Source organism: Coloeus monedula (genome assembly GCF_965178545.1).
Source record: "Coloeus monedula genome assembly, chromosome: 10".
NCBI lineage: Eukaryota > Metazoa > Chordata > Aves > Passeriformes > Corvidae > Coloeus > Coloeus monedula.
Genome location: NC_138790.1, coordinates 18106277 through 18133999, shown reverse-complemented (window position 1 = coordinate 18133999; position 27723 = coordinate 18106277). Strand labels below are relative to the sequence as shown.

At 43.0% G+C, this 27723-nt stretch overlaps 1 protein-coding gene across 2 annotated transcripts; it reads left to right on the top strand.

Annotated features, from left to right (window-relative positions):
- SENP5 (SUMO specific peptidase 5) lies at positions 1 to 24277 on the top strand. Of its 2 annotated transcripts, XM_082288232.1 has the most exons (10): positions 1 to 96; positions 5850 to 6104; positions 10544 to 10649; positions 10798 to 10945; positions 11563 to 11610; positions 13520 to 13597; positions 16848 to 16985; positions 18672 to 18755; positions 20064 to 20114; positions 20205 to 24277. In XM_082288232.1, exons 3-10 carry the CDS (start codon positions 10561 to 10563, stop codon positions 20313 to 20315), a joined length of 747 nt encoding a protein of 248 aa, XP_082144358.1. In that variant the 5' UTR covers positions 1 to 96; positions 5850 to 6104; positions 10544 to 10560; the 3' UTR covers positions 20316 to 24277. The 2 variants fall into 2 exon arrangements, with proteins under 2 accessions (XP_082144358.1, XP_082144357.1); XM_082288231.1 differs by lacking the exons at positions 1 to 96; positions 5850 to 6104 and adding an exon at positions 6331 to 7420.
- The last annotated feature ends 3446 nt before the right edge of the window (positions 24278 to 27723 follow it).

Genomic DNA, 27723 nt, shown 5'->3' with positions numbered 1-27723 from the left:
CGCGGCGGCGCCGGCGCAGCTCCGGCCCGACAGCGGCGGGGGCGGAGCGGGGCCCTGGCGGCTGCCGGGCTGAGCCGGCCGGCGCCGCGGGCAGAGGTGAGCGGGGGGCGGCGGTCGGCGGCGGCCCCGGCCCGCCCGGAGCTCGGCCCCGCGGCCGCGGAGCGGCGGGCCCGGGTGCTGTCAGCGCGGGGCCGCGGGCGGACGGGCGGAGGCCGCGGAGCGCCGCGTGTGGCTGCGCTGCCTTCCGGCCCTCCCTGCGCTCCGGCCTCCTGCCCTGCCTGCCCCGCGCTGTCCGGGGGCTGTGACCGGGCTAGCGGGAGTCGGGGAGAATCCAGGGACGTGTGCCCTGGGCAGCACGGGGAGGCTGTCCCTGACTACACGCTGTGGGAGTTGGGGGGTTGATGGGGTTGGGAAGCTGTAGAAGGGAATTTTCAGTTGTTGCAAGAGCTTTGCTTTTCCATCACTGGGCTCTCGACCCCGCTTCTCTGCTCCCAAGTTGTCTTCTGCTCCCTGAGACTCCCAGTCCCTGCAGTGTAAGAACAGCGCTTATCTGCTCCAGTGCTGTTGGCTCTCCCTTAGCCCTTCCAAGCTGTGCTGGCCGGGAGGAACGGGGAGCTCAGCAGCAGCAGCTGTGGGTGCTGATACGGGGCAAGCACAGCAGAGATCTGTTCCTCAGCTAAAGGCTGGGTTTAACTAACATGCTCTACCATTTCCAAACTCCACTTGTTCTAGCCCAGACTTGTAGCTCAAAAGAGAGATGGATTGCCTTTGGTAATACCCTCATCTTTACTTACCCTTGCATGTTGCTAACATAAGAAGAGAAATCATCTTTAAAAGCTGCAGGTAAAAGTGTTTAATACTTGTGGAAATACGCTCTCTTAAGGAAGGCCTTCAGAAAGCATCAGGGAGACCCTTGACCTCAGACACATGCACGGACCTCAAATGAAATACCAGTTTCTGTTCCTTTCACAGAGCTTGGACAGCAAAGTTTGACAGACTGTTTCAGCTACTTTCATGCTTCTGCCTTGCAGAGGTGTTCAGGAAGGGACGAAGCTCGAGTCACGTTTCATTAAAATCAGTCTAAAGTCTGAAGATTAAAAAATATTTATATCCTTATGCTTTGCTTGTACAAAAGGATCTTAGGGTTCTTTAATCTAGAAAATTTCCATCTGTGATTTGTGACAGTATTTCTGTTAAAAGTTCTGTTATCTTAAGATACATATCTCCATTAATCTAGTTTTGCCTAAAGGAGGATGTTTCTGTAAGTAAATTATATCCTCTTGCCAGAAATAAATCTAGTAGATGTGTAGCCAGCTAGGTGAGACTGTGAGTTAGTTCCCAGAAGTGCTGGTTGAGAGAAGAGTCCTTGGTAACTGTAGGAGTTCAGGCCTTGCAGTGCGACCATGAGGTCACCAGCTGCATGACCTGCTGTGTTCCTGTGAGTCAGTAACTTCGGACTTTGGCTATTTCTGTATGGTCTTGTGCTAATGAGTTATGTTTTGTCAATGTGCCTTTCCCTAGGGCTTGCTTCACCTCTGGGACAAATGTTTGCTTAACAGTCAACAGAACTGTGCTGGTCAGAAAAGAAAGAGAAGAGGGGATAGTTGCCAGTGCTGTGAGTCTGCTTTTACATGTGCTAATTGAGTCATTTCAGACTTCCTGACCTTATCAGCTTAGCTCTGGCCACGTGGTGGTTTGAAGAGAGACACCCTGCTCCAGCTTCCTCTCTGTCTTTCCAATTTTGGATTCTGCTTGGGGGAGGGAAGGCATCTTGCACAGACTGTCTCAGCTGCACACCATAGTCTCAGGCTGGCCTTCTCTTTCCTGCTTACCTCCTGTCTTTGAGAGCTGCCCAGATCTCCACTGGGAAAGGCTGAACTCTGGGTGTTGTAAGAACTGCCTCCCACGGGAGCAGGTGATGCATGAGTTACTCCTGCCTGCACAAGGCCGCGCTCTCAAGGCTGTTTGCTTTATTTACATTACGGATGCTCTTAAAAACAAGCTTCTTTTATAGAAGAATTTCCACATGACTCTTGACCTACTGGGCACCCTGACACAGCCCTAGATGGCTTGTGGTGATCTAAGCATGAAGGAGCAGCTCTTCTGCAGTGCTGTGGGTTTGTTCTCCACTTGTGTGGACAAAAGGTTTTTGTGGTCTAACAGTTCAGGTGTCAGCTAGTAACCTTTGATAGGGTCTTGTCAGCAGCATTTGCTGGGACTGCCTTTCCCATTTTTGTGCTTTTCAGTTAAAACCTGGGGTCTCTAAACCTGCCAAAAATAAGTAGGACTGCCAAGGACTAATGAGTGGTTAAACTAAGAGGCTTATAATGGGTGAGAGATATGAATGTACAGTGTCTTTTACAGTACCTAATTTCACTGAAGGTGATGTAAGTTGCAGCTGTGTAAGTTGCAAATGGAGTGATCTGCTGATTGATCTAAGGAAAATACAGTGTGTATGTGTGTGTGTGTGTGTGTGTGCGAGTGCACTGGATTTGTTTCTCATAAAGGATCAAGGGCCTCATGTTCCCCCATTCCCTTGCAAGTGTGCACTACTTGATGTCAGATTGCCACAGTCATGTTTGCTTGTAGCTTACCAGAGCTCTTGGGATAAGTATTCTGAAAACTGAGTGGTTCCCAAATATATTTTTTAAAAATTCGAGTACAAAGTAAATTTATAATCAGAATCTGCCATTAATACAGAGATGTAACAGTTTGGGGTTGTCTTCGTCCAGTGCAAAAGAGACTGTGCCTTTTAATATTTAACCATTTGCAGATGGTGTGTCAAACACAGCTAAAGGGGTGACTTACGATAAATTTCTTTCACTTTTGGTCTTTAGGACGTTTACATCTTGGGCTTTTTGGGTTTGAGGATTGCTGGTGTAGTACTGGCAGCATCCCTGTGCAGTGGAGGTGTGGCTTACACTAGCCAGATGACTGTTAGTGGTGCAAGTTCTTCAGTTCACAGGTTTTTCATCTGTGTCAATGAATGGGGCGAATATTTCACTTTCTTTTCAGGTTCTTAAACTTTGGGTGGTGCTTGCTTTATTTTTTGTTTTACACTGCTCACTTCAGTTCCTTTTTTAGCAGTGCACTTCTAAGCTTTCCTTTTGTCTTGCTGCTTTATGGTGTCAAGTAAACCCAGTGACACTCCTGTAGCACTGGTGGAAAGTAAGTTCTTCAAGCAGCATCTGGAATTAAATATTTGCATATGGATCATCTTTTGTCACTCTGAGTAACACTGCCGTTAGAAAAGGGAACTGTTTCAGCTCCTAGGACTGGGATTAACTGCTCTTTGGAGGCCTTTGCTTTAAGGGGATCCAGACTCAAAACTGATTATGTTTGAAAAGGGAGAGGGGAGGGCAAGAAAACTTCACTTGGATTAAATGGCTTACTCAAACTTTATTCACACTTTAAGGAGAAACTTTTTTGTATAGAAAAATTTCATAATGTGGAGAAATTGGCATGGGCATCACAGACAAACATGAAATATTTTTTAATCCTGTAAATTATAATTGAAGCAATTTTAATGATTAAGTTAAAAATGAAATATAAGATCAAGTATGTAGAATAGCTTTACTAACATCTTCCTTTATTTCAGTTTTAAGAAGCTGGATTTCATGACACCAGTGAGCAAATGATCTATTTCCATTGCTGTTGCAATTGTGTTGAAACTGTGGCACCACTGTTGTCTCCATTCAGGTTTGCCTCAGGTCCTTTTTGTTACCAGAACTTGGCTTTGCTAGAATCTGGTTCAGTGTTTTTCCCGCTGTGATCATTAGTTCAGTCTCCTATGGGTGGAACGGTGGCAGCTGTAGGAATTTCAGCTCCTGCGTAATCCATGGCTGCTCAGAAATCCAATGGTTGCTCACCCTTGTTCTATGTCTGAGGAAGTGTCCATGGAGGGAGGCTGTTGGGCTTGGCTGTGGGAGAGCAAAGGGAAAGGCAATGACTCCAAACTGTTCAGGAGTGTTCTTGAAGACTGGCAGGTATGTGGCACCTATTGCAGAGCCTAAGAAGATGAAACCTTTGCTTTCATCTGCTGTCCTCTCCTTGGAGCGCTCAGCACTCTCTGTGTTGGCAGAAGCCCCTTGTGTATGGGGCTCTGTTGAGAATGTTGAGATTTGGCTGGGTTTGTTTGTTTTGCCTGGATGAAGTGTGGCTGGAATAAGCTGTCCTAGCAAGCCTGTGGTTTGGCTGATGTTTACTGAGGCCACTCGAGGAATGTTTTGTAGGTGCTGCACAGAATAGACAGACATGCAGAGTTTGTAGTGGAAAAGCAGGCATAAACTACATCTAGGGTAGAGAAATATGTAAGTGCTAGATGAGCAAGTACAAGAAAATTGGTGTGATGAGATGTTATGTCCTGATTTTTCTGATAACTTAGTTGTGTGGTGAGTAATAGAGGGTTACAAAAGAGCCAGGGCCTGTTGCAGTGCTTTTCTACTGTTAAGCTGTCAGTGGAGGTAGCCAGGTTTCTTTCTAGGTTGTAGGTCCAGTGAATTCTGGACAGTTTTCTGTGTGGTGGGAATATCTTATGCAAGTGATAAATTATATTCTTTGTCCTCTCTGCATTTCCACTCCCCTCTCCTCCACAAAAAAATAATTTTAAAAATGCCAACTGCTGTTCACGTCTAAGATGAGTAGAATGAAAAATGGAGAAGAGCTTCTTAAGTCAGACTTTGAATACCTGGTTTTGCAGGTGTCATTCGTATTTGCCTTAAAAGTCCAATTGTTAATGGTTTATTTTCAATTATAGACTTCTTTTTTTTCAGCTATGCAGCCTATATGTAATGATTAGGACAGACATGGCTAAGGCAAAACTTGTTATAATAGTCTGTCTATCAGACTTATTCTGACTTACAGATGGGCAAGACAAAGTCAATTTCTGAATTTGAGAAAAATACAAACTTGTAACATACAGGATGGGATGTACATGGTGAGGCTGGGATAATTGACATGAGGCATCCCATGTTGTGTGTGCTCCTTATGCCTTCCCCTTGTATTTCTGGATTCTTCTAACTTTCAATTAATATTTTTAGCTACATAGTGAAGATAAACAGATATTACTATGCAGGCTTTACATACTTGTGTAGTCTCAGATACATCCTTATTGAACACTTCGAGATGCAGGTTTTTAGTGGGGAAAGGAATTTTGAAGATGATTAACCGCTGTGCTGCATTGGTACTGCTTTGTTAACACAAAGATAAACACTGATTATAGAAGCTGATAGTGGTGGTGTCATATGGAGAGAGATGTTGCTGTAAATACAGAGCAATCCAGGAGTAAACTGTGTCATTCTTTATCTAGTCAGAGAATCAAAATTTCTGTGGCTGTTTGTGCTTTGCTGTTCCTTTAAAGGAAAACTTTGTGTGAACATGTGAAGTGTTTTCAGAGGCTGCTTACGGTTATTGCACAAGAGTAAGGGCTCCTTTGTACAGCGCTGGTGGGGTGGGGTACCTGCACACACTTGTTGATTACTTGGACTTCAAAGTTTTGTTTTTCAAAAGCCTTTTGAGGCAAGCTGGTTAACTGTGCTTGCCCTACTGCCTGGGCAGCAAGAGAGGTTTAACCTCAGGCTAGAGAGGTGCATGGGATGGGTGGGAATTACCTGTTTATTGCTTTACCTCCAGGGAAGGTAAATGAGAAGAGCCTGTTTACACACCGAACCATTGCAACTATTGCTTGTTTTTCCTTTTGATGCAAGTGAAAATGTCTTAGGGAATCTGAGGTTGTGATTGGAGGAGGGGTGGAATTTTAGATAGTCATGTGGCCTGAGGAATGTGCCTTAGTGTTTTGCTATTATGTTACAGTCCAGATAACACTGACTTAATTTCCCTTATTCTTTCAGCTGGTTTTCAAGATCATAATGCAGCAGAAAAATGAAAAGCCATAAAAGACATCTGCTTTGGCAAAGAAGTCAGCTGTTGGCCGAGTCTGGAAGATGGACCACTGGTTTTGGGAAGCGTGGGAAATACTGCTTCCAAAAGCAATTTTTCCTAACTTAGAAGAAAAGACAGAGTGCTCAGCTATTTGTGAGCTTAAATCACAGCAAACTGTACAGAAGACTGCGGTGCAGAAGGAGGACACTTGAGCTCCAAAGCAGGTGGGCTCCTGATGTGCTTCTAAATGCAGAAACCTGTCCAAAACCTACTGTTGAATCATACAGCTTTCCTTACAAAACTACTGAGAGCAAAAAGATCCTGTCCCTATCGCGAAGCTGAAAGCTCGTCTGGAGAAGCAGTAAGGAAACTCAACAATGAATCCTTTCAGAGTGACCATCCCTTGAATGAAGAATTTGAAACTGTTGCTGTTCTCAATAGCATCTCTGGCCATATCCATTATGTCTCATGTGGTTTGCTGGAAGGTGCTGCCTTACCTGTAAAGAAAGGTGGTTTTGTGTATAGCGGGGAGGAGAGCAATAATGAGGGCAACACAGTCCTGGTAGTTTTAAACAACTGTAAAAGGAAATGCTGTTGCAAAGGGTGTGGAATGGAACTTGTGGCCCCTTGACAGCTCTAAAGAGGTCCAAATTTAACCATCATACTGTAAAAAAGAGATTTTTATTTATGATGCATAAAAAACTTTCTATGATTAGGTTTTGGTATAGAATCATAAAATTCCCGAAACTTCGAGCAAGAGGCAAGGCTTGTAAATTAAGAAAAATCAAGCGAAGGTTGGTGCAGAAAGTTACAAGGGACCATCAAGAAACACTTCAGCCAGATTTTGAAAGTGGATTGTGTCATTTGTTTTCCTCCTGGAGATCTAAAAGTAACCGTCTTTGGAAGCGGTACAGCTTATCAGATATGAACAATAATACACCCAAACCTTTAGGAGAGGAGAATGAAATATGTGCACCTGAGATCTGCCACACACAGGATGTGTCTGCTGAGCCGTGTTCTGAGGCTCCAGAATCCAGAGGGCAGGATGGCAGTGTGGATGCTGTCCCACCAGAACTGCATGTTAGAGCTTCTCCAGAAGCAGAAACCTTGCACCAGGTGGAGACCAACGGGGCTCTGGCAGAGGATCATTGCTCTGACATTGTCATCTCTATGACAGGAAAAGAAATTGCTGTTTCAGATCAAGATGGTGCAGAATCCAAGGAGGTTGTGGGTGTAGACGGAATGACACTGTTGCAGTCCTCCTTGCAGGATTCTGATGTCAGTGATAATTTTGCAAATGGACCTTTATCTATGGAGCTGACACAGAATGAGGACAGCTCTAGCCAGATGGAAGTAGAAGGCTCTTTAAACTTGGACATTTTTAGTTCGAAATTACTAGATCACCCTTACTGTAAAAGTCCTCTTGAGGAGCCTTCACCAGAAAGCACAGGACTGAAACCAGGAACTCGGAAGGGAGGCAAAAGGAACAGTCAGAAAACTTCCCGGGTGGCTGATGAGCAGTTGGCAACGTGGCTTTGTGGTATACCTTTTAAATACCTTAGGGTATCCAGGAGTTCCTGAAAACTGCTGCATGCATTGTGGAGTTTACATGTTGTGTTAATTACTTTATAAAAATGGTTTCTTACTGTGAGTTGTAAAGGTCACTTAGCATAACATTTGATGAAGTGAGGCTGCAAAGAGGAGAGCTGCATGAAGGAGGGACAAATGAGCGTTTACCTGACAAGCTATTCTAAGATTTTCTTTTAGAGAATACAATGTAGTTTAATTGGAATCTTTGCAGAAAATTGTTGATAGAAATTTTAAATGTCTTATGTGGAATCAAGAGGTTCAAGTTTTTAAGTGGTTGACAATTGTTACTCTTAATTTGGTTTTTGAAAATCCTAGGTATTCTAATGCTTCCTTCTACCTTAATACTCTCTTCTCTTGCTCTTAGTCTTAAATTAAATCACCTAAACTCAGGTTTAAATAGTCAAATAATGTTCATTGTCCCTTAGTTTTCTCTCCAATTGTTCATAAAGTAGGTTTAATGAATCTTATGAGACTATTTTTTAAAAAGGCAAGAGTAATCTTAGCAAAGGTTCAGCAAAAAGGCTTTGGCGGTTTTTTTTGTGCTATGCTGAGCATGCAGTATTTGATAGTCTCTCCAAAGAGGAACATGATAAAAATAGTAATTGGTGTCTTATTTATGTGTAGCAGCATTCTACACACAGAGTAAGAAGCAGTAAGCTAACACGTTGTGCCATCTTGTACCATCAGTGTAACTTCAGAGGTGTTCTGATAACTTCCTTTGGAGAAATTGGCTTTTTAGGGTCCCATAAACTTGAAGCTGGTGTCAACGAGTGTTAAAGGAATTGTTTGAAGTTTGACATGCTCTGATTTTTCTGCCTATCTTTTTGTCCTTCAATTTTGCAATTGATTTCTCTAAAGCAAAAATATGAGGGAGACAGTGAATCTCAAGAGAGGAGTTAACTTTCCACATCCATATCTGCAAGTTAGTGTGGGATCTGTTTCTCTGTGACTGGCTTTATGTGATCCAGCAAGGACCAGATGCTCTGTGAGAAATTGAGAGAAACTGTGCTAACCCAGTGAACAGACCACTTCTGCAATGGAGTTTTAAAGTTTGTCCATCAGATAAAGAGATGTAGTCCTTCTATAATAGGCAAGAGCCAAGGTTGTGTCAGGGTGGCAAAGGTTAAGGTTTTGTGGTCTGACAGTATAGTGGTTCTGAGTTTTCTCAGCTGAAAAGCTGTAAAGAAGAATTCTAGTTGTGGTATAACTGTACAGGAGCTCTTATGTGTTGAGGAGTGTTGTTAATAATTAACTGCACCCTAAAAGATAGTGCTAACCTCGCAAGAGTTCCTGGGCTAGAAACATGAAGGAGGTGCAAGTGTTAGGGCTGCTCTTGGGTTTTGAATTTCTCTGCAGCAGCTGAACTTGGACATTAATGGGCTGCAATGCTTAGTGCGTTCAGAAGTGCTATTAGGTATCAAACAGCCCCATGGTAAATCCTGTTCATGATGGATATCTGATTTTGCCCCAGGGTTGAACTTTGTATTCTCTTCCTTGAGTTACACCAGCCCAAGTGAGGTCAGTATCTTACTGGAGGTCTGAAGGTCTGCTGCTGCTCTTGGTTGTAATGACAAGAACAATCCTTCCTCTGTATATTAATAAAAAACCTTTAAAATTTTTGTATATTAAAACAGGATAAGGTATACTCATAAGCCCCATGCATTGTCTATCTAGACTTCTAGCCAGACTGAGAAATGTCATCCCTGTCACAGTGTACTGAGATGTAAGGGATAAAAGTTAGGCATGTGGCAGAGTTGCAAGAAAGGGTCTTTTCCCATGAAGAATGCTTCCTTGTGGTTTGATCTTGCTCTTCAATCCTTCCTCCCTTCCTTCTGTTGCACTTCTTGTTACATCTTCACTGCTATTCTCAGCTCATTGTGTTTTGGGTTTTTTCTTGTTCTCCTTCGGTTTTTGTTCTTACTGCTGTTCTTCTGGCACTTTTTCTGTCCAATGTTTCTGTCATCTTGGTTTTTCCTATCCTGATCTTGAAAGTTTCCAGGAAATGTTTTTAAAGCCTTAGTAAGCACACACTGCTCTATCCAATGATGCTCTCTGCCGTCACACCCCAGCCTCAGAAGAGTCCTGGACTTTGGATCAATGCAGTTTTCCTGGACTCTGATCTCAGATCCAGCTTTCTGTACACATCAGCTTTCTGCACACAGAACACATATTTTCTGCTGCATCTGAAAATTCATTTTCAGAAAGCTGGACAACTTGGTCTTTTTTCTCTTGTTTACTAGCAAGTGTTGAAATCCTGTTCTCCATTCTCTTTCATTCTCAAAGTGGTTTTGGATGCCTGTGTGGAATTTATATCTCCAGCATTCCAGTCTTGTGTTTGAGAAAGAAAAAAGTCTTATTTCCTAGGTTTTTCAACTCCTCCGGCATTCATTTCTTCGTTACTTCCAAGTTAATATCTTTGTTTCTGGTGGTGTGGTTGCTCAGTGCTTCCCTGGGCAGTGACAGGCTGACAGGGCTGTCTTGTGTCACCTTAAATGCCATCCCTAGGATAAAGGGTAAAGGAGTTAAACTTGCTGGGAGTCTGGCATCTTTTCTGTTCACTGTGGTGCGGCAGCGGAACTGAGCAGGCTGCAAACACTGCCAGCTCCAGCTGCCTGCATTTGAGGAGAGTCATTCCGCCTGCCATAAGGACAGGATACTGGCTTTTCAGTGAAACCTGTTGCAGGAACTGATGGCTTTTCACGTTGCAGTAAAATGATTTAAAATGCTAATTGAAGTAGGGAAGGGGATGGATTCTTCTCTAGCACTGGTATAATTAGTTTGCTGTAGATATGTATGTATATAGCAAGAACAGGGGTGATCTTTTCCTGTAAAGCTGAGTGATCAGATTAATGCATTTTTATTTTTGTCCTTCTTCCCCTACCCCCGCTTTTATTTAATGTTGCCAATTTGAGCTGAGTTTTCTTAAATATATACTTGCCATGTGTGGTGCTGCATGTTGGTTGGGTGCAGAATGACTGCTGCTTGTACTTGTAAGAACTGAGAGCTTTATTGGATTGGTGAACTCAGAAGGTTTTGATATGTTTGCACTTTCATTTTTCTGGTATATTTGAAGGATTCCTAGATGAAGTTATGAAGAAATATGGCAGTTTAGTACCACTCTGTGAAAAAGATGTCATGGGAAGATTAAAAGAAGTCTTTAATGAAGATTTCTCTCATAGGTGTGTAGCAATATCACATTGTACACCTGGTAAAGGACAAATCACTCGCATTGCTACTGCATGCTCCACATCTAACAGCTAGCAGAACGGAAGTCCATTTGACATGACCTTGACTTGATTTTTCTCTACCTTTTCAATCCTGTTTTAGAAAACCTTTTATAACCAGGGAAATCATGAAGTATCGGGAAAAACATCCAAAAACCTCCACTTGCAATTTCCGGGTCTTCTATAATAAGCACATGCTAGATATGGATGATTTGGCTACACTGGAAGGCCAGAACTGGCTGAATGACCAGGTCAGAGATGCTTGGTGTTTGTGTTTCCCTAACCCTTTTTAGCCCATTTATATTAGAGTATCAGTTATATACCTTCTGCTGACAATACAGGTGGACTGTCCTTACTTTACACTTGTCAAGTAAAAGGAGTGGTGGGCAGCTTTTACAGTGACAGGTGCAGTAAGTCTGGAAGCTAGGAGGTGTCACAATTAGACTGTTTGCTTTTGAAGAAATGATGTTGCACTATTTTGATGAAATAGTGGCTATCCATACAGATTTTAGTAACTTTCCCCATCCCCAGCTTGAGCAGATTACAAGAATGACAGAGTGAAATAGCAAACTGTGGCCCACAGCCAAAAAACCAGGAAGGTTGCAGAGCTCAGGGCATGCACCAGTAGATTTAAATTGAATTAAACTGCATTTAAGATTGAGGCAGACTTCAAGCAGCCAGTTACAGTCTCTCTCCAGGCTGACCACTATTAGTTGCAGAGTGCTTGTCCTTCAGACAGTGTGGCTTTAAAGGCTCCTCTCCATGTTGCTGGTGTAAGTGGATAAGGGCCTATGTTTAATGGGCACTTGCAAATGTGGGTCTTAAAAAATTGTGATGTATGTATTTAACTATTTACTAACTCTTTCAGATAATTAACATGTATGGTGAACTCGTAATGGATGCGGTCCCTGAAAAGGTGAGGGAGTTTTGTTATTATGCAAATGTATCTAATGAGAGATGGAGAGGGAAGGGTGAAGCTTTGCACACTTCAGACACAGAATCAAGTTTCAACTGAATAATGGTCTGAGTAGTTCCATTATAATTTGTTGCTATGGGCTGCTCAGATTTTCTGCCTTTCCTTTTCGCTTTTCAGTGCTGTTGCTCTTGTTTCAGGAACTGACTGTATTAGCTCTGCAGGTGGTCTCTGTGGTAGCCTAATGTCACTGATGTACCTGCAGAAGACATGTGCCCTCTTTTGGCCCATCCCATTCTCCTTTCTTCCCTAGAGGTTTCTGTTTCTATATTATCTGCTTCTAAGGTGCAGTATCCATGTCCTTGCTCACCAGCCTGGTGTTTCAGCTGAAATTTCTGATGAAGATGGATTTCTGCTGAGATGACAAACCATGAGTGCTAGCATCTGAACCATGCACATGTGCTGCTTGCACTCACCCTCCCGCCCACCTCGTAGCTGTGGGGGCTGTAACAGCTCAAGCTGTGTCAGCTGCTTGCCTGGTGAATGTGAATTTGTGTGGAGCTGCTTGGTTCCTTGGCAGTATTGACTCTGCAGGACTCTGTTTTGTGCATCCTCAACAGAATGCTTACAGCTTTGCAACTGCAGTGCCTAGCTGTTGGTGGCAGTTGAGAAAAAGAAAGCAAAAAAAAAAAGTAATCAAGATAACAAAGCCCCCTCCCATTCTGTGACTAAATTTGCAGCAGTGTCAATTATAAAAACCCATCTGTTTACTAGCAGGGCCGAACAGTTTTCAGGTGAGACCACAAAGGAAGAACCAAACAAAGCCATTCTTAGATGAGCTCTGCACAATGTAACTCTTAAAATCTTCAAGCTCAGAAGAAAGAGTATTGTTGCTTTGATTGGAGGTGATGGTGATTCTTCATTAGTATTCTCCATATTTCCTGAGTGTGTGCTAGGCTTGGGGTATTGGAGATTGTATCTGTTTGCTTGTGTCTGCTTTTTCTTCATAGTGCATAATTGAAATCCTCATGGGGGATTTTGTTCTGGTACCTCAGAATGTGGTTTTGAAGTCTGTAGGCATAGCTAATGGGTGTTAGACTGTTCTCAGATGCTGAATTTTCTAACTTTTTTTTTCAAGTAACAACTCAAGCCTTCTACCACCTCTACACTAGCAGAATTATTAAAAACAGATGTTGCAGATTTCTATTTGTATTAATCTGTTCCTATAATTGCAAAAAACTAAGCACAGGGAATAATGGTGTTAATCTGGAGCTAGGGGGTTTTTTTGCATCAGCCTCCATTTTTTTGGTCATAAATGTAGGTTTTTACTTACCAAATGGTTCTGTCATACTTTAAAAATACTACTTAACAGCAGAATATTGTTCTTGTCGGGAGCTGGTCATAGTAGTTGAATACCAAAGATGATGTTGTTGGACTAAATCTCATAACTGTTTTGATCAATTTTCTTTTTCTGAGTCTCAGCTTCCAGCAACTAAAGCCAGAAGTTACTCCCTTCTCCACCACCCCCACTTTTCCAGTCCAGTGTTCTCTTCCTTGATCCCTGTAAAGAACAACAAAAACAAACTCCTTATCCTGGTTTTTTTCTCCCGAGTCCGTCCCCAACAAAAAAATTAAACATGATATGCCTGGAGATACAAAAATGTAAATATAAATGCTGCAGTGGCTCACATCATATATTATAGGGAAATAAGGCTTATTTTATTAGCTTGCTGAAGAACAGCAATAGTTGAGGCTTGGCAAAGCCTCTGTTTGTCCCTACTGGGGTTCAGTTTCTAAACCTGCATTAAATATTGCCTCATTACAAGTTGTTTTGTATAAATTATCCTGGGGGAAGGGGAATGACTGTGCATGAAAATTTCTGTGTTCATTCCTCCTCTCTCTCTGTTTTTAGGTTCATTTCTTTAACAGCTTTTTTCATAGACAGCTCGTAACCAAAGGATATAATGGGGTAAAACGATGGACTAAAAAGGTACCTTTAACACGGTGTTATCAGTGCTTGGGTTCTGCTGGGCTGGCCTCAATCACTAACTTGAAGCTGGGTTACAATGTGTTATTTGCAAAGGATGGGTTAGCAAAGGGGCTGTACAAAGTGGGGAGGGGAGTGATGAAAATCATAGTGTGGCACTATCCAAGTTAGTATGGGGATGTTGTGAGAGTGTACTTGGAATGGCTAAATCTTCAGTGGGAGGTTATCTCTTTGTGTATGTTCATGCAAGTTGTTAATTTAACTGCAAGAAATGTCTCTTACTGCTCCTGACAGTGCCAGGTACACTAATCTACAGGAGAGCAGACTTAATTCTGCTTCTTCCTTTTATCTCAAACTGGCATTCTTTGACAGAATCAAATTGTTACCCCGAGTAACACATACCAGGTACTAGAAAGCAGAAAAGAGACCCATGGTTAAAAAGCCAGACTCTTGTTCTCAAGAACAGAATTCATCTTGCTTTCCAGAACCCATACCAGATAATGGGTGTGATATTTTCAGGGGTAGCTAATGCAAAAAGAAGTACTCTCTTTTTTCTTCTTTTTTTTCTTATGAACATTTGTCCTTTCTAATATGGGAGATGAGGCAAGACTAATCAAAGGCCATGTTTGAATGTATGATCTTTCTGCAGAAGTACTTAAATAGCACACATCTGTGAAATGCTAGAGATGAACTCATTATCCAAATATAAAATCTATTCATATAATTTATTAAAAATCTCTTTAAGGAGAGATGGAATATCAGTGCTTAATATTCCCACATACTATTTTTTAAACATTTTTTTTCTCCAGCAACCCAAGTTTTGTAAAAATCCCCAAAATTAAGGTAGATTCTGAAAGCATCTGTATTGCAGTTGCTGAGAGGTACCCGATGAGAGCAGGTCAATTGTTTAGACATTTACACTTAAATTCCTGGAGAATCTCTCAAGCAAGAATGAGAACTAAGCAGTTTCTGTGGGAAGCGTTCTGTAGACTCCTTCATCCTGCAATGTGCAATTAAGGGGAATTTGTTTCTGCTCTTTAAACACACCAGAGTATTGTGCCATGTTTTATAGGTGTTCTCTCCTGGGACACAGGATATTCTGGTCTGGCTCTGGCTGCAGTGGTTTCAGAGCTCCTGTTGGTGTCTGTCCCTTCTGATCACCCATCAGATTGGCACTCCTGATCCACTGTAATGACACAGAGCTGGCTCTGCTGTCTTGGTGAAGTGAATCTGGGTTGCCACCACTCTTCCTGCACATTATTTCTTAGTAAAGACCCCACGTTTGGCTGTCTGTTTCTACTCTTCTGCACACTGCAGTAATCCAACAACTAGGGCCACATGAGGACCCTTGAGTTTCGTGTGGCTCTGCTGTTGCTGGACACCACAGAAGATGTAGTTCATTTTTCTTATTCCAGTTTTCCTTTGTGGTCTCAGCTTGCTGCTGGCTGACATCCCTCTGCTTCTCTCCAAGAATGATGGATCGTTGTGTAGCGAGTGTGCTGTAATCTGGTTAGGAAGCAGTTTCTGCAGGTGGGAGCAGGGTCGATGCTTGTCACAATCAAAGGACTGTTGTGAGCCAGGCTCGGCTGATAACTGCTGTGAATGCCCAGACCTTTTTGTCTCTTCAACTTCCCATTGTTACTCAAGAAATAGACTTTTCTTTCCTACAAAAGACCTGCCTTTGCCAGTAGTGTTGCAATTATGTACTGTTCAAATTGCACAGTGCTTAAAAGAAAAGGAAAAAAGCATAGAAATCTTCCCACAGGATGAGTTCATTTAGTTCAGTATTCTATTTTTGCTTATTTTCTGGACTGTGCCACCAAAACCCCAGTAATTAGATACTCATTTAAAGAGGAGCTAGGAGAAGGAAGATCATGAAAGGCCCTGGCTTGGCTGGCTTCCAAAAGCACAAGGACTCATCTGCCATACAGACACCGGGGGTGTTGCATCTGATCTACTTGTTCCGTACTTCAGGACCTTTTCCCTTGTTTGCTTGCCTGTGACCGCAGTGCATCTGCTGCAAAGTTAGCTTTGAGGAAGGATGCATCTGCTCTACCTTCTTCCCCTTCTTTTCTCTGTTCACCAAAGCATTCTGCAGTCCTCTGCCTTCTTCTGGCAAGTCCCAGAGCCTGTTAGAGCAGAAGGAGTCAAACTGCAAACTTGCTGGTTTTGTGGGGTGTTTCTAATTACAGCTTCTCCATAGAATCATGGAATGGTTTGGGTTGGAAGGGACCTTACAGATCATCCAGTTCCATCCCCCTTCCATGGGCAGGGACATCTTCAGCCTTCCAAGCCCTGTCCAGCCTGACCTTGAACACTTCCAGGGACAGGGCAGCCACAGCTTATCTGGGCAACCTGTGCCTAGGTCTTACCACCCTCACAGGGAAGAATTTCTTTAATCTAAACCTGTCCCCTGTCAGTTTAAAGCCATTCCTGCTTGTCCTATCACTCCATGCCCTTGTCTAAAGTCCATCTCCAGTTTTGTTGTAGTCCCTTAGGTACTGGAAGGTGCTATAAAGTCTCTATGGAGCCTTCTCTTCTCCGTACTAGACAGCCCCCACTCCCTCAGTCTGTCTCCAAAGCAGAGATGCCCCAGGCCTCTGAACATCTTTTTGGCTTCCACTGGACCTGCTCCAACAGGTCCATCTCCTTCTTACGTTGGGGGCCTCAGAACTGGACCCAGCACTGCAAGTGTGGTCTCCTAAAGAGAGCAGTAGAGGGGCAGAATCTCCTTCCTGACCTGCTGGCCACGCTGCTCGAGATGCTGCCCAGGATGCAGTTGGCTTTCTGGGCTGTGAATCTGAGCTTCTCATCAACAGCCCCAAAGTCTGTCACCTACCCACAATGCAGCTCTGATAGAAATGAGTGGTGCTCACACTAGACAAGTGTCATTACTGAAGAGATGTAGCTTACCTAAACTGAGGCTCAATTGTATTGCCATCATTACCTAAGGAATCTCACTTCATCACAGGTGTTGCAGTGCAACGTGAGCAGGATTTTGTCACAAGTACAGTAGTCATTAATTCTGATCCTGTACAAGGTTCCATAGCCACTTTCTGAACTGTAACTGTATTTTTGTGCCTGCTAATAAGCTGTGTATTAGGTAAACATGAAGACTGTGGTGAAGGAGTGGAGGGGGCAAAATAAGACTTCAGTTATGGAGTGACAGAGGAAACTTGGATACAATTAATCTCTTGCTTTGCTGTGTTCTGCCTGTGGAACTCTCTCTAATATATGTTGTTCTTTTTGCCAGGTGGACTTGTTCAAAAAGACGCTCTTGTTAATTCCTATTCACCTGGAAGTCCACTGGTCCCTCATTACTGTGAACATCCCCAGTCGAATTATTTCATTTTACGATTCCCAAGGCATTCATTTTAAGTTTTGTGTTGAGGTAAGAATGACAGCTGTGTCTGCAAAGTTTGAACTGTTTACTTAAACAAAACACTCCCCCTTTGTTTCTATTCAGCCGTAAACTTTAAATGTTTTTAAGACTGTCATTGTCTTGCTGTGTATGAAATGAGAATCAGCCTGTCCTGCTGAGGAGTCTGAAGCACAGACCTCGAGGGTCACACCAGAGCTGGGAGTTGAGGTCAGATTGCCTATTGCCCAATTAGCCTGACCGTGTAATCAGCACAGCTTTGGTGACTCTGTCTTGTCACTCCCACAAAAAGCAAGAGCTCAAAGCCCAGGGCCATGGGGAAGCAGACTAACCTCAAGGAGACTGAGGGCATTTCTTTCATCTGTTAAGGGACTTGTGTTTAGGATAAATGATAAATTGTGGTCCTTTTGAGGATAGGTTGCCTGGGTGAGAGCACAGGACTGAAGATGCTGTAGTGTTGCCCAGTGGGGTTTATGTGTTACTGTGCTATTAACAGCATGTTGCCTTTTTCCTTGGCCTGCACTGAAACAGGGTGTTTGCCTCTGGTTATAACCCAGCAACCTTTCAGGGCTGCAACCTGAACACTGGAGTTAAATTATCAGTCTTTCTGATAAAGAGCAGCCAGGAAATTTTTGCTGGGCTTAGCAAATTGTAATGACCCTCTTACAAAAGCTAATTTTGTCAACTTAATTGCTTGCTTGATGCAGCAGCCCTCTACTTTTAACTGTGTAGTTGTTGGCTTACAGAAGAGTAGTAATTATTGTACCCAGGAGAGTTCCCAGCTAGGACTTCTGAATGAAGATAGTATGCCTGCTGGCATTTGCTGAGGATGAAGCTAATGTTTGTCCTGGGAGCAAGAGATCTCATGCTCTCTGGCTTGTGAATGTGCAGCATAAACCAGCCATCTCTCTCGGCAGCCCGACAGTCTCTCCTGCAGCCTTTCAATGTGGTCTCTCCCATCCCTTTCCAGGCAAGGCATTTGCACCTGAATGTCTCACAGACATGAGGAACTTTTATTTTTGCCTGTTCTAAGATTAGGAGGGGAGCAATACCCCAAAATTCACTGTGATCCGCACACTGAGGTGAATATTCGTGTGCTGCAGTGTTTAAATTGTGTTATAAGTGCCCAGCCTGTTTACAGAGAAGTAGAAGGATTTGCTTAACCCAAGACCATTGTCTCATTTATCTTGCTTCCTTCTCTTCTCTTGTGTCAGCCTATTTTTTTTTCCTGTATGTCACTAAAACTCTCCCTGGAGCTTTGTTGATTAGCTGTAGGACTCAAGCATTTTGTATTGAGATTCCAGCAGGAAAATGCGGTCGTATCGAACATAAGGGCCTTGGTGTCAGCCAGTAAGCCAGGAAAGAACACGTGCCAGGCCGCTCTGTTTTTCTCTGTATGTCTGGGATCACTCTAACCTTGTGCCTGGGTGCCACAGCTAGTCTGGTGTGAAATAGAGCAGTGTACAGTCCAGCTGAGGGGAGTTAGAGCTCCCCTTGATAGACCAAAATGAGCCTTGGTGGTAGCAGGCACAGTACCCACCAGAGTTCATTTCTTTACCTCTAGATTTGAGCTCAGCTCCTAATGCTCACCTGAAACTTGTCCTCATTGTCAAAAGGATACCAACCAAGCAGTCAGTGTCTCTCTCTTGTTCTTTAGCAAGTGAATAATGTTGCTTTTTTCCCCTTTCCTCTTTAAAGAACATTCGAAAGTATTTGCTGACTGAAGCAAAAGAGAAGAATCGCCCCGAGTTCCTTCAGGGTTGGCAGACTGCTGTGACAAAGGTAAATGGCAGCACTTTGAGCCCTGGGGTCTGACTTTTTGGGGAGATTTCGTGAAGCTGCTTCTAAATTCATATATTTGTACAAGTAGTAAATGGGTTTATGCTGCTCCTGTGGAGGGTGCTGGGAGAGATGCAGGTAGTTACCCATGGGAATTCCAGCTCTGATGTTCGTTCAGCTCCCACCAGGGCTTTAGCACTTTCTGCAAATGACTTGGGGATCTGAGCCTTTCTCTGGACAATTAAATATATGCGCAGCAAAACCTGCAGCTGGTGTCCATATTGACACAAGGTCAAGGACTGAATGAGCTGGAGACTCAGCTGCACCCCTTCTCCTGAAAGGGCTGTTCTGAATGCCAAATGGATGGGCTTTGGTCTCCAGGGCTGTTTGTGGCACATTGAGTTTGATCATGAGTAAACAAAGTCTGGCAACAATAAAAGGGAATAACTTGTGTGTAGTGTAAATGAGGGAATATGTAATTTGTGTAGCCATCCCATAATGGCTCCAAAGATATAAAACAGGTCATTGCACATTAGACATACTTCCAACAGCTCCCTCCTTGCACAGGTTTATTTTTAGATGCTGATACAATGATGAAATGATTCCTCTCTGCACTCATGCACAACCTATGCAGTCAGTTGTCCTCCTGCATTCTGTGAGGCAGAAGATCTGGGAGCTGAGAAAAAACGATTACTTTGCCTTTTCAAGTGGCAGAGACATAATAGCACTAGTGATTGTGACTTTTTAGCTCTGCATATCAAAATTGAGCATGTTTGAGGAAATAATGAAGGTTGAAAGTTATCATTTGAGACTGCCTTGCTCAGTCCTGTTGCCTGGTGATGAGCCATTTGTCATGTTTTCTGAAACCTTTTGGTGTGGCTGGGGGAGGAAAGCCACTGCTGGTAGCATGGATGCTGAGAGTAATCTTCCTCTAGGCCTGTGTGACTTTGCTGATATAGTTTTGTCCTGTGTAAAGTAGATAATGCTGTACAAACATTTATTTAAACTAATTGAGAAGCTGTTCTGTGTAGGTCACTAAAAGAATATAAACTTGAAAGAAAGACTTGTAATTTATTTTCTGTCCTACACTATATATTTTTCTAAAAATTAGGTGTTATTCTAACAATGTGTAACCTTGCAAACTTTGGGATGAGAACAATTGCAACTCCAGTTTCTGGTGCTGCAGAACAGCTAGCTCTGATCATGAGACAACTGATCCTTATGCTGAATCTCCTTTTGGACTTTAGGCAGGAGTTAGAGAACAAAAGGATAAGGTTCTGACATGTCTCTGCTTGTTTCTTTTCCTTTCAGTGCATTCCACAACAGAAAAATGACAGTGACTGTGGGGTTTTTGTGCTCCAGGTAAGAGTATTCCTTTTTAAAAATAAGTGGCCTGTATTGTTCATGTAGTAAATGTCCTTTTTTTCAACTAAGCCTTTTCCTTTTCCCCAGTACTGCAAGTGCCTCGCCTTAGACCAGCCTTTTCAGTTCTCCCAGGAAGATATGCCCCGAGTGAGAAAAAGGATTTACAAGGAGCTGTGTGAACGCCAGCTAATAGACTAATAAAATGCAGCCAACTTAATTTCTCTGGCATTTCTGACAAGTTGCAGCTGGTGTTTGTGTACTTGAATTTCTGAAAACTTCCATGAATTTTGAGCGATTCTCAGCTGAGTGGTGTGGCCACTGTTGTTACCTCAATTTTTTGCAAAGTTCTTTAATTGGCAGAACATAACAGAGCTGCCGTAGAATATTCCTAATGTCAGTTTGATTCTCTTACGTTCTTTCCTGTATTTAATATTTATTATTTCAGCATGCGTATAGGCAAAGCATGCAACTAAAACCATGAAATGGTAGATTTGGTGCACCTTTGAGATGTAGCTAGAAATGACAAATACAGGTGAATTTGTCTGGAAACATAAAGATGCATGATATGTTTTCTGATGCAATAATGCTTTGAATGTATCAAAAAAAAAATTCAATGCCATAAAAAGAACAGCTAGAACTTATTTGATAGTTCCATTGTCCCTGTTGTGGCTGTGTAATACTGAATACCACGTTTTAGGGTGTCCAAACTCATCTGCAGTTTTAATTATGAAGACCCCTTATTAAAATAGTTCAAGTTGCTAATAAAGTTTGTTCTGTTAGCATTTCTCTGGCTGTCATTATCAGCCTGTCCCTATAGATAAAAAGCAGCCTTTGCACAAATAAAGCTTCAGCACTTGTCTGTGTAATAGCAAGTAAGGAAGTCTTGAGTCAGTCAGTTGGATGGTAAGTTCCTAGATGCTGCAGAAGTCTCCATAATGTGTGCATTAAGGAGAATTATAAAGCTGGCCCTGAAGAGTCACAGCTTAGATAGTAAGATAAACTCTTTGGCTGTAACTGTTTACATCTCAGATGGCTTTGAGTCATTTCTCAGATCCACAATATGCAGTGAAAATGTACCATTTCTTCCTTCAGCTCTGTCTTCAAAGCTTGTTGTCTTTAACCTCCCGTTGGCTTTTGCTTTTGTTCAAATATAAATTAATTCATTTCTGCTGCATCCGCTGTTTGATTGTCTCGAACATCCCTGGTTTTGTCTGCATTCAGTAGCACCGATGGGTCTGGTTGGGAGTAACAGTACTTGTGGGTGCAGTGCAAACACAGCGAGGTGAAGTCATCCTGCTCCAGAGGGGTGGGAGCCTGGGAGCCCGGCTCTGAACTTTGCAGGATTGTTGTGCTGGGCAAAGGATGAGTAGGGGAGGTGGATCTGTTGGGTTTGTACCTTGGCCTGTAAACTGATGTGCTCCTTGCTGAAGAGAGCTACTTCTGTTTGAAGAGATTGTTGCCTGGCACTGCTACACCAGCAAATGTCTTTGCTGTGTTTTTCTGCCAGATAAAGGAATAAGCCCAGAGGAAAAGTATTTTCATTGCTAAACATCATGTGCTGCGCAGCTTCACTTTGTGTCTGTCCATAGCCCTGGCTTCTGATGGAGGAAAACCACTTTGACTTCCCTGTCTTGCAAATTAATTCAGACTTGAGCTGAGCCAGGTGCAAATCCCTCCTAGATGACGGGAGGGAGAAGGGAAGGAGTGCCAGGCACAGGCCAGGAAGTGGAAGCACGTGCACACTGTGCTGTGCTGGAGAAGGAGTTCCTGCAGTATCCTTGCATGTTCCCACTTCCCCTTGTTGGCAGCTGGCAAGGACTGGCTTAATTTAGCAAGATAAGGAAAGCCTTAAACACTTGGTTAGATAATTTAAACGAGGAACTTAATGAATCAGAAAGAACCTAAGACCCAGACAGGCACGATACCTTTGCCCATTGTATGGTGCAGAGCGCCCCACAGCACGTGGTTTATTTGTGTTTCCCTGAGGTGTTACTGACAGGACAGCAGCACCTTCTTGCTTGCAAGTAGTGGAGGCTGACTTCCATGAAAATTGAAACTTGGGATGTAGTTTCTCCTGTGGGGTAGCACATACAAGCCAGTGCTGCCATTCTCATCTCTCTACGCTGGTGTCACATGAACGGTTCCAATGCTTATTCTGCCATGTGGTGGGACAACTGATCCAGTCTACAACTAACCCAGAGGATGGAGTTCTTACCTCAGTATAACCTGTCACTGAATGTATATCCCAGTATGAATGAATACACAGAATTGGGTGGCCAGGAAGAGATGTGGAGGTGTTGCCACTTTGGGTGCATGCAAGTGAGGCTTTATTCTCAAGTAAGACGCCTGGCAGAAAGGGAGTGGAACACAGAACTGCATGAGCAAATTGCCTTTATTTTCCGAACTTGAGCAATTTGGTAAGGAAGCTTGAAAGGTGTCCTGTGAGACTACCAACCTGGGAGGCTCAGTGCCTCAAAGAAAGACCCTCATTTTTTTGTGCAAGCTGCCTTGTTGATGGATATTTTTCATTGCGTGGGAATGTGCTGGAACATTGCACTACTGACAGTTGTTTCCTAAGGCTTGGTGCCTACTGCTGGTTGGTAGGTATCCATCTTGCTCTATATGAGGGATCCTGAGAAGTCTTTAATCACGATCCCTTTATCAGCAGCATCAGCCAAAGCCCAGGGCTTCTGTGAACTGTGTGTCGAATGTGGGTGCTTTGAAGCAAGTGCATGTGTGTCCCAGATCGTTTGAGGGGAGGGGGCTTGCATTTGAATCTGCTGCCTTGTGAACTGGGGAACAGGGTGGGGAAACATGCATGTTGGAAAGTACTTCATATGTGCTTTCTTGTCATCTAGAGGTTTCCTGACAAGTGTTCCAGTTGGTTATGGGGCAGCACAGAGGAGTTGCTCTTGAGTCTCCAGCTGTGAACACACCAGTGAGGGGCCTCTGAAAAAAAAAAAGGAGGGGAAATTGAAAACAGATCTAATGTAAGCAAAGTATGTTGGTGCAGTGCTGAAATTAATCACAGGCAGTTGGAATCTCAGGCTCTGTAATGGTGTATCCTGTGAAACTGGACTAATTAACTCCTCCTTGAGAATGTCTTTGATGCCTTAAAGGAGATGGACTTCATAATCTGTAGTCATTTTACTAGTTCTTAAAACATTCAGAACTATGTACAGTGTTTTTATTATGAGAGGCACATTTATGTGGATGTAGTTATGGCTGTTAGCAATTCCATTAATGTGATCTTCAGATTTTCATAAATCACTCTGAACTGGTTTGGCGGATGCTTAAATTTCACGACTTGTTCCAAAGAGATTGTCTCGCTGTGCTGATTTATACAAATAGTCCCAGAACTGGTGAAGCCTCTGCCTCGTGCGTGACAAATTTAAGCTACCTGAGTTGTAATAAACCTTAAACAGAATTGAAAATGAATTATCAGTTTCCATTCTGTTTGCTTTAATCTATAGTTTTAAATGACTGTGCCCCGATACAAATCAATAAATGCAGAGCGTGGCCTTGATTCTGCAAGGTGAGTAGAGAGATGCCTATTGCTGAGCTGCTGGTACTTGCAGAATGGAGGCTGGACCTTCGTGCCGTCTAATATGCAGTTGTTCTGTTCTTACCTGGCTCTCTTGAGTGTGAAGGTGGTATTTTGAATGTTTCACATGCACTGATCACCGAGGCAGACAGGCTTGCACAGAGCTGCTGGCTCGTGTTGAATCTCCAGCGTAGTGCTTAACTTACCTTTACTTTCTCAGGGTTTTGATTGGCGTTATCTACTGTAGCATTTACTCAGTTCAACAGGAAAATTTAAACCTTGGGAAGTGCTGCAGAGTTAACTCCACTGAGCAACGGCTGTGCTGTGGGTGTGCTCTTGCATTGAATGAAGCCCATGTTCCTGTGAAGTAGTAAAATTGAGTTTTACCATAAACCCTATTTTCTTTCAGCGGTTTGGTTTAATTTTAATTTTAAAAGCAACCAATGTGATGTTTGAGGGAATGTTTGTAGCAGCTTGTTTTGGGATTGTGTTATTAGGAGAACCTTCTCCAGTTGATTAGTTCAATAACTCTGAGCTGAACACTAATGATGCTCTCTGTCTCGCAGTGATATAACTTACTGTGGTTTAAGTTCTGACAACATACAAGATTGGAGATGTCACCCATTGCATAAATAAGGGTGGAAATCTTGCATTAGACACTTTCTTCTGTGGTGGCATTTAAAAAACACACATCTGTCAACAGAACACATAGGACTTAAATTGCTCTTCTAGATCAAGCTACACTAATGCCCTTCTTGTATTGCTTGTGGATTTAGCTGTGTAACTATAGAGTTAAATCTTGTCTTTGCCACATTTTACAAAGCTGTACAGCTTGTGAATTTGTGATAATGGTGAGAATGAAGGCTTAGCAAATGTCTCTTTAAGCTATTAATCATGAGACTGGCAACATCATTGTCTTTATTACATTCATAATTTAAAAATCCTATCATGGAGGAGGAAACATGGATGCTTGTTAAATATATTCTTCAGTGGAAAGTACTAAGAAATCAGATCATTAAAGTACAGAATCAGAAGAGACACTAGAGCCTTGCCAGGAACAATAATTACTATTTATATGTAATAGGCACTCGGAGGGAAAAAGATGAGTCTGGTTTGCTTATGCCTGAACTTAATGCGTTTTATGAGTAACCAGCTAGAAGGATTTGTGGATTGAATTTCATTTCAGAGCATGTAATATTACAAACTATAGAGCTAAAAACTGTTGTAAACGGAGTGAAATATCCTGAGAAATCCACTGGTTTGTTTTCTCTCAACACAAGTCGGCAGAGCATGTGTGAAGCCGCTCCAGCTCCTGCCTGAAATTCTGATGAATTCTTAATTCTTGGGTTTAATTTCAGCATTGCTGGTAACTCATCTCCCCTAACGTAGCACTCTGAGGTTCCAGACCATATGTAAACACTAAGGTTACCTGGGAGTCTTTACAGGCAACTTTGGGAAGTGGCTGGGAGGAGGAGGGATCAAAAATCCATTGGGGAATCTGTTTGCACCACCTTGTGATAAATGTGTTGTGGGAGGAAGGGCAGGGGAGAAACTGAGCATTAAAAAAGATGTATTTAACTGGATAATGTGGGTCAGGTCATGTTTATAGTACATACAGAGCTTGATGCAGACAAGGAGCCATCTTGTTTATGGAAACCCTTGAGATGAGTGGGAGAGAAATGCAGGGAAGAGATGCCTTCTGCAGGGATCACTGCTCTGCACAAGAGGACACTCTGTCTTGCTTCAAGCCCATGCATTTTACATCAACTTAATGCAGGCAGCAACTGCAGCAAAGGAAGAAACTCCCTCTGCAGTGTTCAGCTGAAAATCGCGTTTGTTTAGGGCAGTTGGGGCTTGACAATTTATCCTCAGCATCTCTGACAGCTCCAGCCCATTGAAGAGCTGGCAGGCTTTGCTGCTCCACAGCAGACACAAGGCTGCTCCAAGGGAAGGCACTTACAAATCCAGTAGATTCCAGCTCACCTCTCGGGTCTGGCTTCTTGGGGGTTTCAGGTTGGGGGGGGGTTGGTGTTTTTCATCTTGTTTTTAAAGAAGTCTGAAGTACAGAGAGTTTTAGGGTAATTCTTGAATTAGTATATTCACTTTTCAGTCAGGAAACTTGGCTTAGGAGATCTGCTCTCAGTTTTGCATACTGAAATGCTTCTGTTTCACTATTAATGGGCAGAAAAGAGTCTTCAGGACAGAATTTTTGGCAGAGTTTTGGATTTTGTCCTCTGGCAAATGACTCTTCGGGTGAATGGTTTTTTTTCCTTTAGAACATGAATATAGCTAAAATATTCTTAAGTAATATAATTCAATGCCTTGAATTAATGGCCACTTACAATTCTTGTAAGCAATTGGTTGTCCCTAGATGGGATGTCCTAGCCTTCAGAATGGACTGGGATGTATTTTGATGGGATCAGTACTATTTAGAAAATGGAGCATTAAGGTCCAGCTCCCAAATTCACCCTTTGATCATTTTACCAGAATGAACATCAGAAACAGAGCATTTAAGTCCTGGTATAGTTCTTAGCAGGGCTGTGGCTCATGGCCTTTCCTGGGGCTGTGGGGGTTCCTTGGGTGCAGTTTGAGTCGGATGGATCTTCCCAGGGTATTCTTTGGCCACCAGATGTCACGCAAGGACCACCAGAACAGCGTGTGCTGCTGTGCTCCAGCCCCCAGCCGATGGGTTGACCAAGCCATGGTGTCTCCTGGTTGCGTGTCACTGCCACGTCGGTGGTGTCTCCTCACACGTTCCTCAGCAATGTCTGCGCTGCACTTGCAGAAAGAATGTGTGTGCTAAACCAACCCCCCCTCCACCACCTTCCACCCACCACCAAATCCACTGAAAATCCCTCTGTATCAAACATGTAAGTGTTTGGCTCCAGTGCGATTACTCCAGAGTCCCATCAATTTTACAAATTGGCCGAAACATTTTTTTGGTAGAGAAGTCTTGCATACCAGAAGTCTTTAGTCTGATCAAACTGCTGCCCTACCATAGATCATGACTGTTATTTTTATAACTCTGTATTACCGTGGCAAATGCTGGGAGGGGGGAGAAACCACATCAGTAGCAACTTCTGTCTGATTTGTGGTCATATGCTTATAACTTGACATGGTTTTGCAAATAACTAAACAAAACCAGGAATTCGTTTACGGGGGGGAAAAAAACCTACCCAAAACTCAAAAAAACGGCTGCATTAAGTATCTTGTGTGGAGAGTCTGAATTGCTGACATTTGGGTCTTTTAATGGAAAATGGTTCAGAGCAGGAACGGGAACTGGTTGCCCTCTGTTAGTGAGTTGGGGCTGTGCTGTGCCTGTCAGCCACTGCCAAACACTGTGACAGCCTCTGGGCCATGGATTTTTTTGCATTTTTATTTAATTGCTGGTGTCTGCTCAGGCTTTATCCTAAATTTAGTAACATTCAGTGTTCACTTTTCTCTGCAATACCTTTATAAATTCCCATATAATCTGATCTCTAATTTTAAAGCCATCTGTCATTTTTGAGCTGTGTACTTTCCAGCATTAAAAGGTCTTGTTGAAGAAAAATTTAAATTCATGGCCTACTGAAAATGCATTTTTCTTTAAATTATTCATTGGTTAAAATGTCTTTGAACTTACGTTTGTGTAGCTGGTGAGTCGGGGGCAGATATTGGGATTCCTGGATGGTCCTTGCACAGATGCCGTATCCAGTGCACGCAGCAGCAGTGGGACCTTTCTGCACCAGCACCTCACCCGGGGACCAGCCTTCAGAGAGGTGTCCCCTGTCTGTCACACGCCATCCTGTTCACTAGGTGGCATTGCTTCCCAGTCTAAAAGCTTCTAAATACTTCATTAATTATGCTAATCCCCGCGGTGGATGGAAAGTGAACTGCACTGCCATGCCTTCACCCTTGTGTCCTTTTTATTCTACTTCGCTGATGGGATTTCTTGGGTTGAGTGACCTGCAGCATCCTCATCCCAGCTGTTGAAGTTCTGGGTCCAGGGAAGGCTTTGGCTTGGAAAACTTGAGCAAGCCTGTTGGGAACACTCTGAAGGTACTGCCCTGGCTGTTGGTAGCC

Bases quoted from the DNA above. Each gene is read 5' to 3' on its own strand.
- SENP5 (XM_082288231.1), top strand. From the start codon at position 6,469: ATGCTGTTGCAAAGGGTGTGGAATGGAACTTGTGGCCCCTTGACAGCT. The intron at 11,611-13,519 runs GTGAGGGAGTTT...CTCTGTTTTTAG, and splicing joins TGGATGCGGTCCCTGAAAAG to GTTCATTTCTTTAACAGCTT. The intron at 16,986-18,671 runs GTAAGAATGACA...TCCTCTTTAAAG, and splicing joins ATTTTAAGTTTTGTGTTGAG to AACATTCGAAAGTATTTGCT.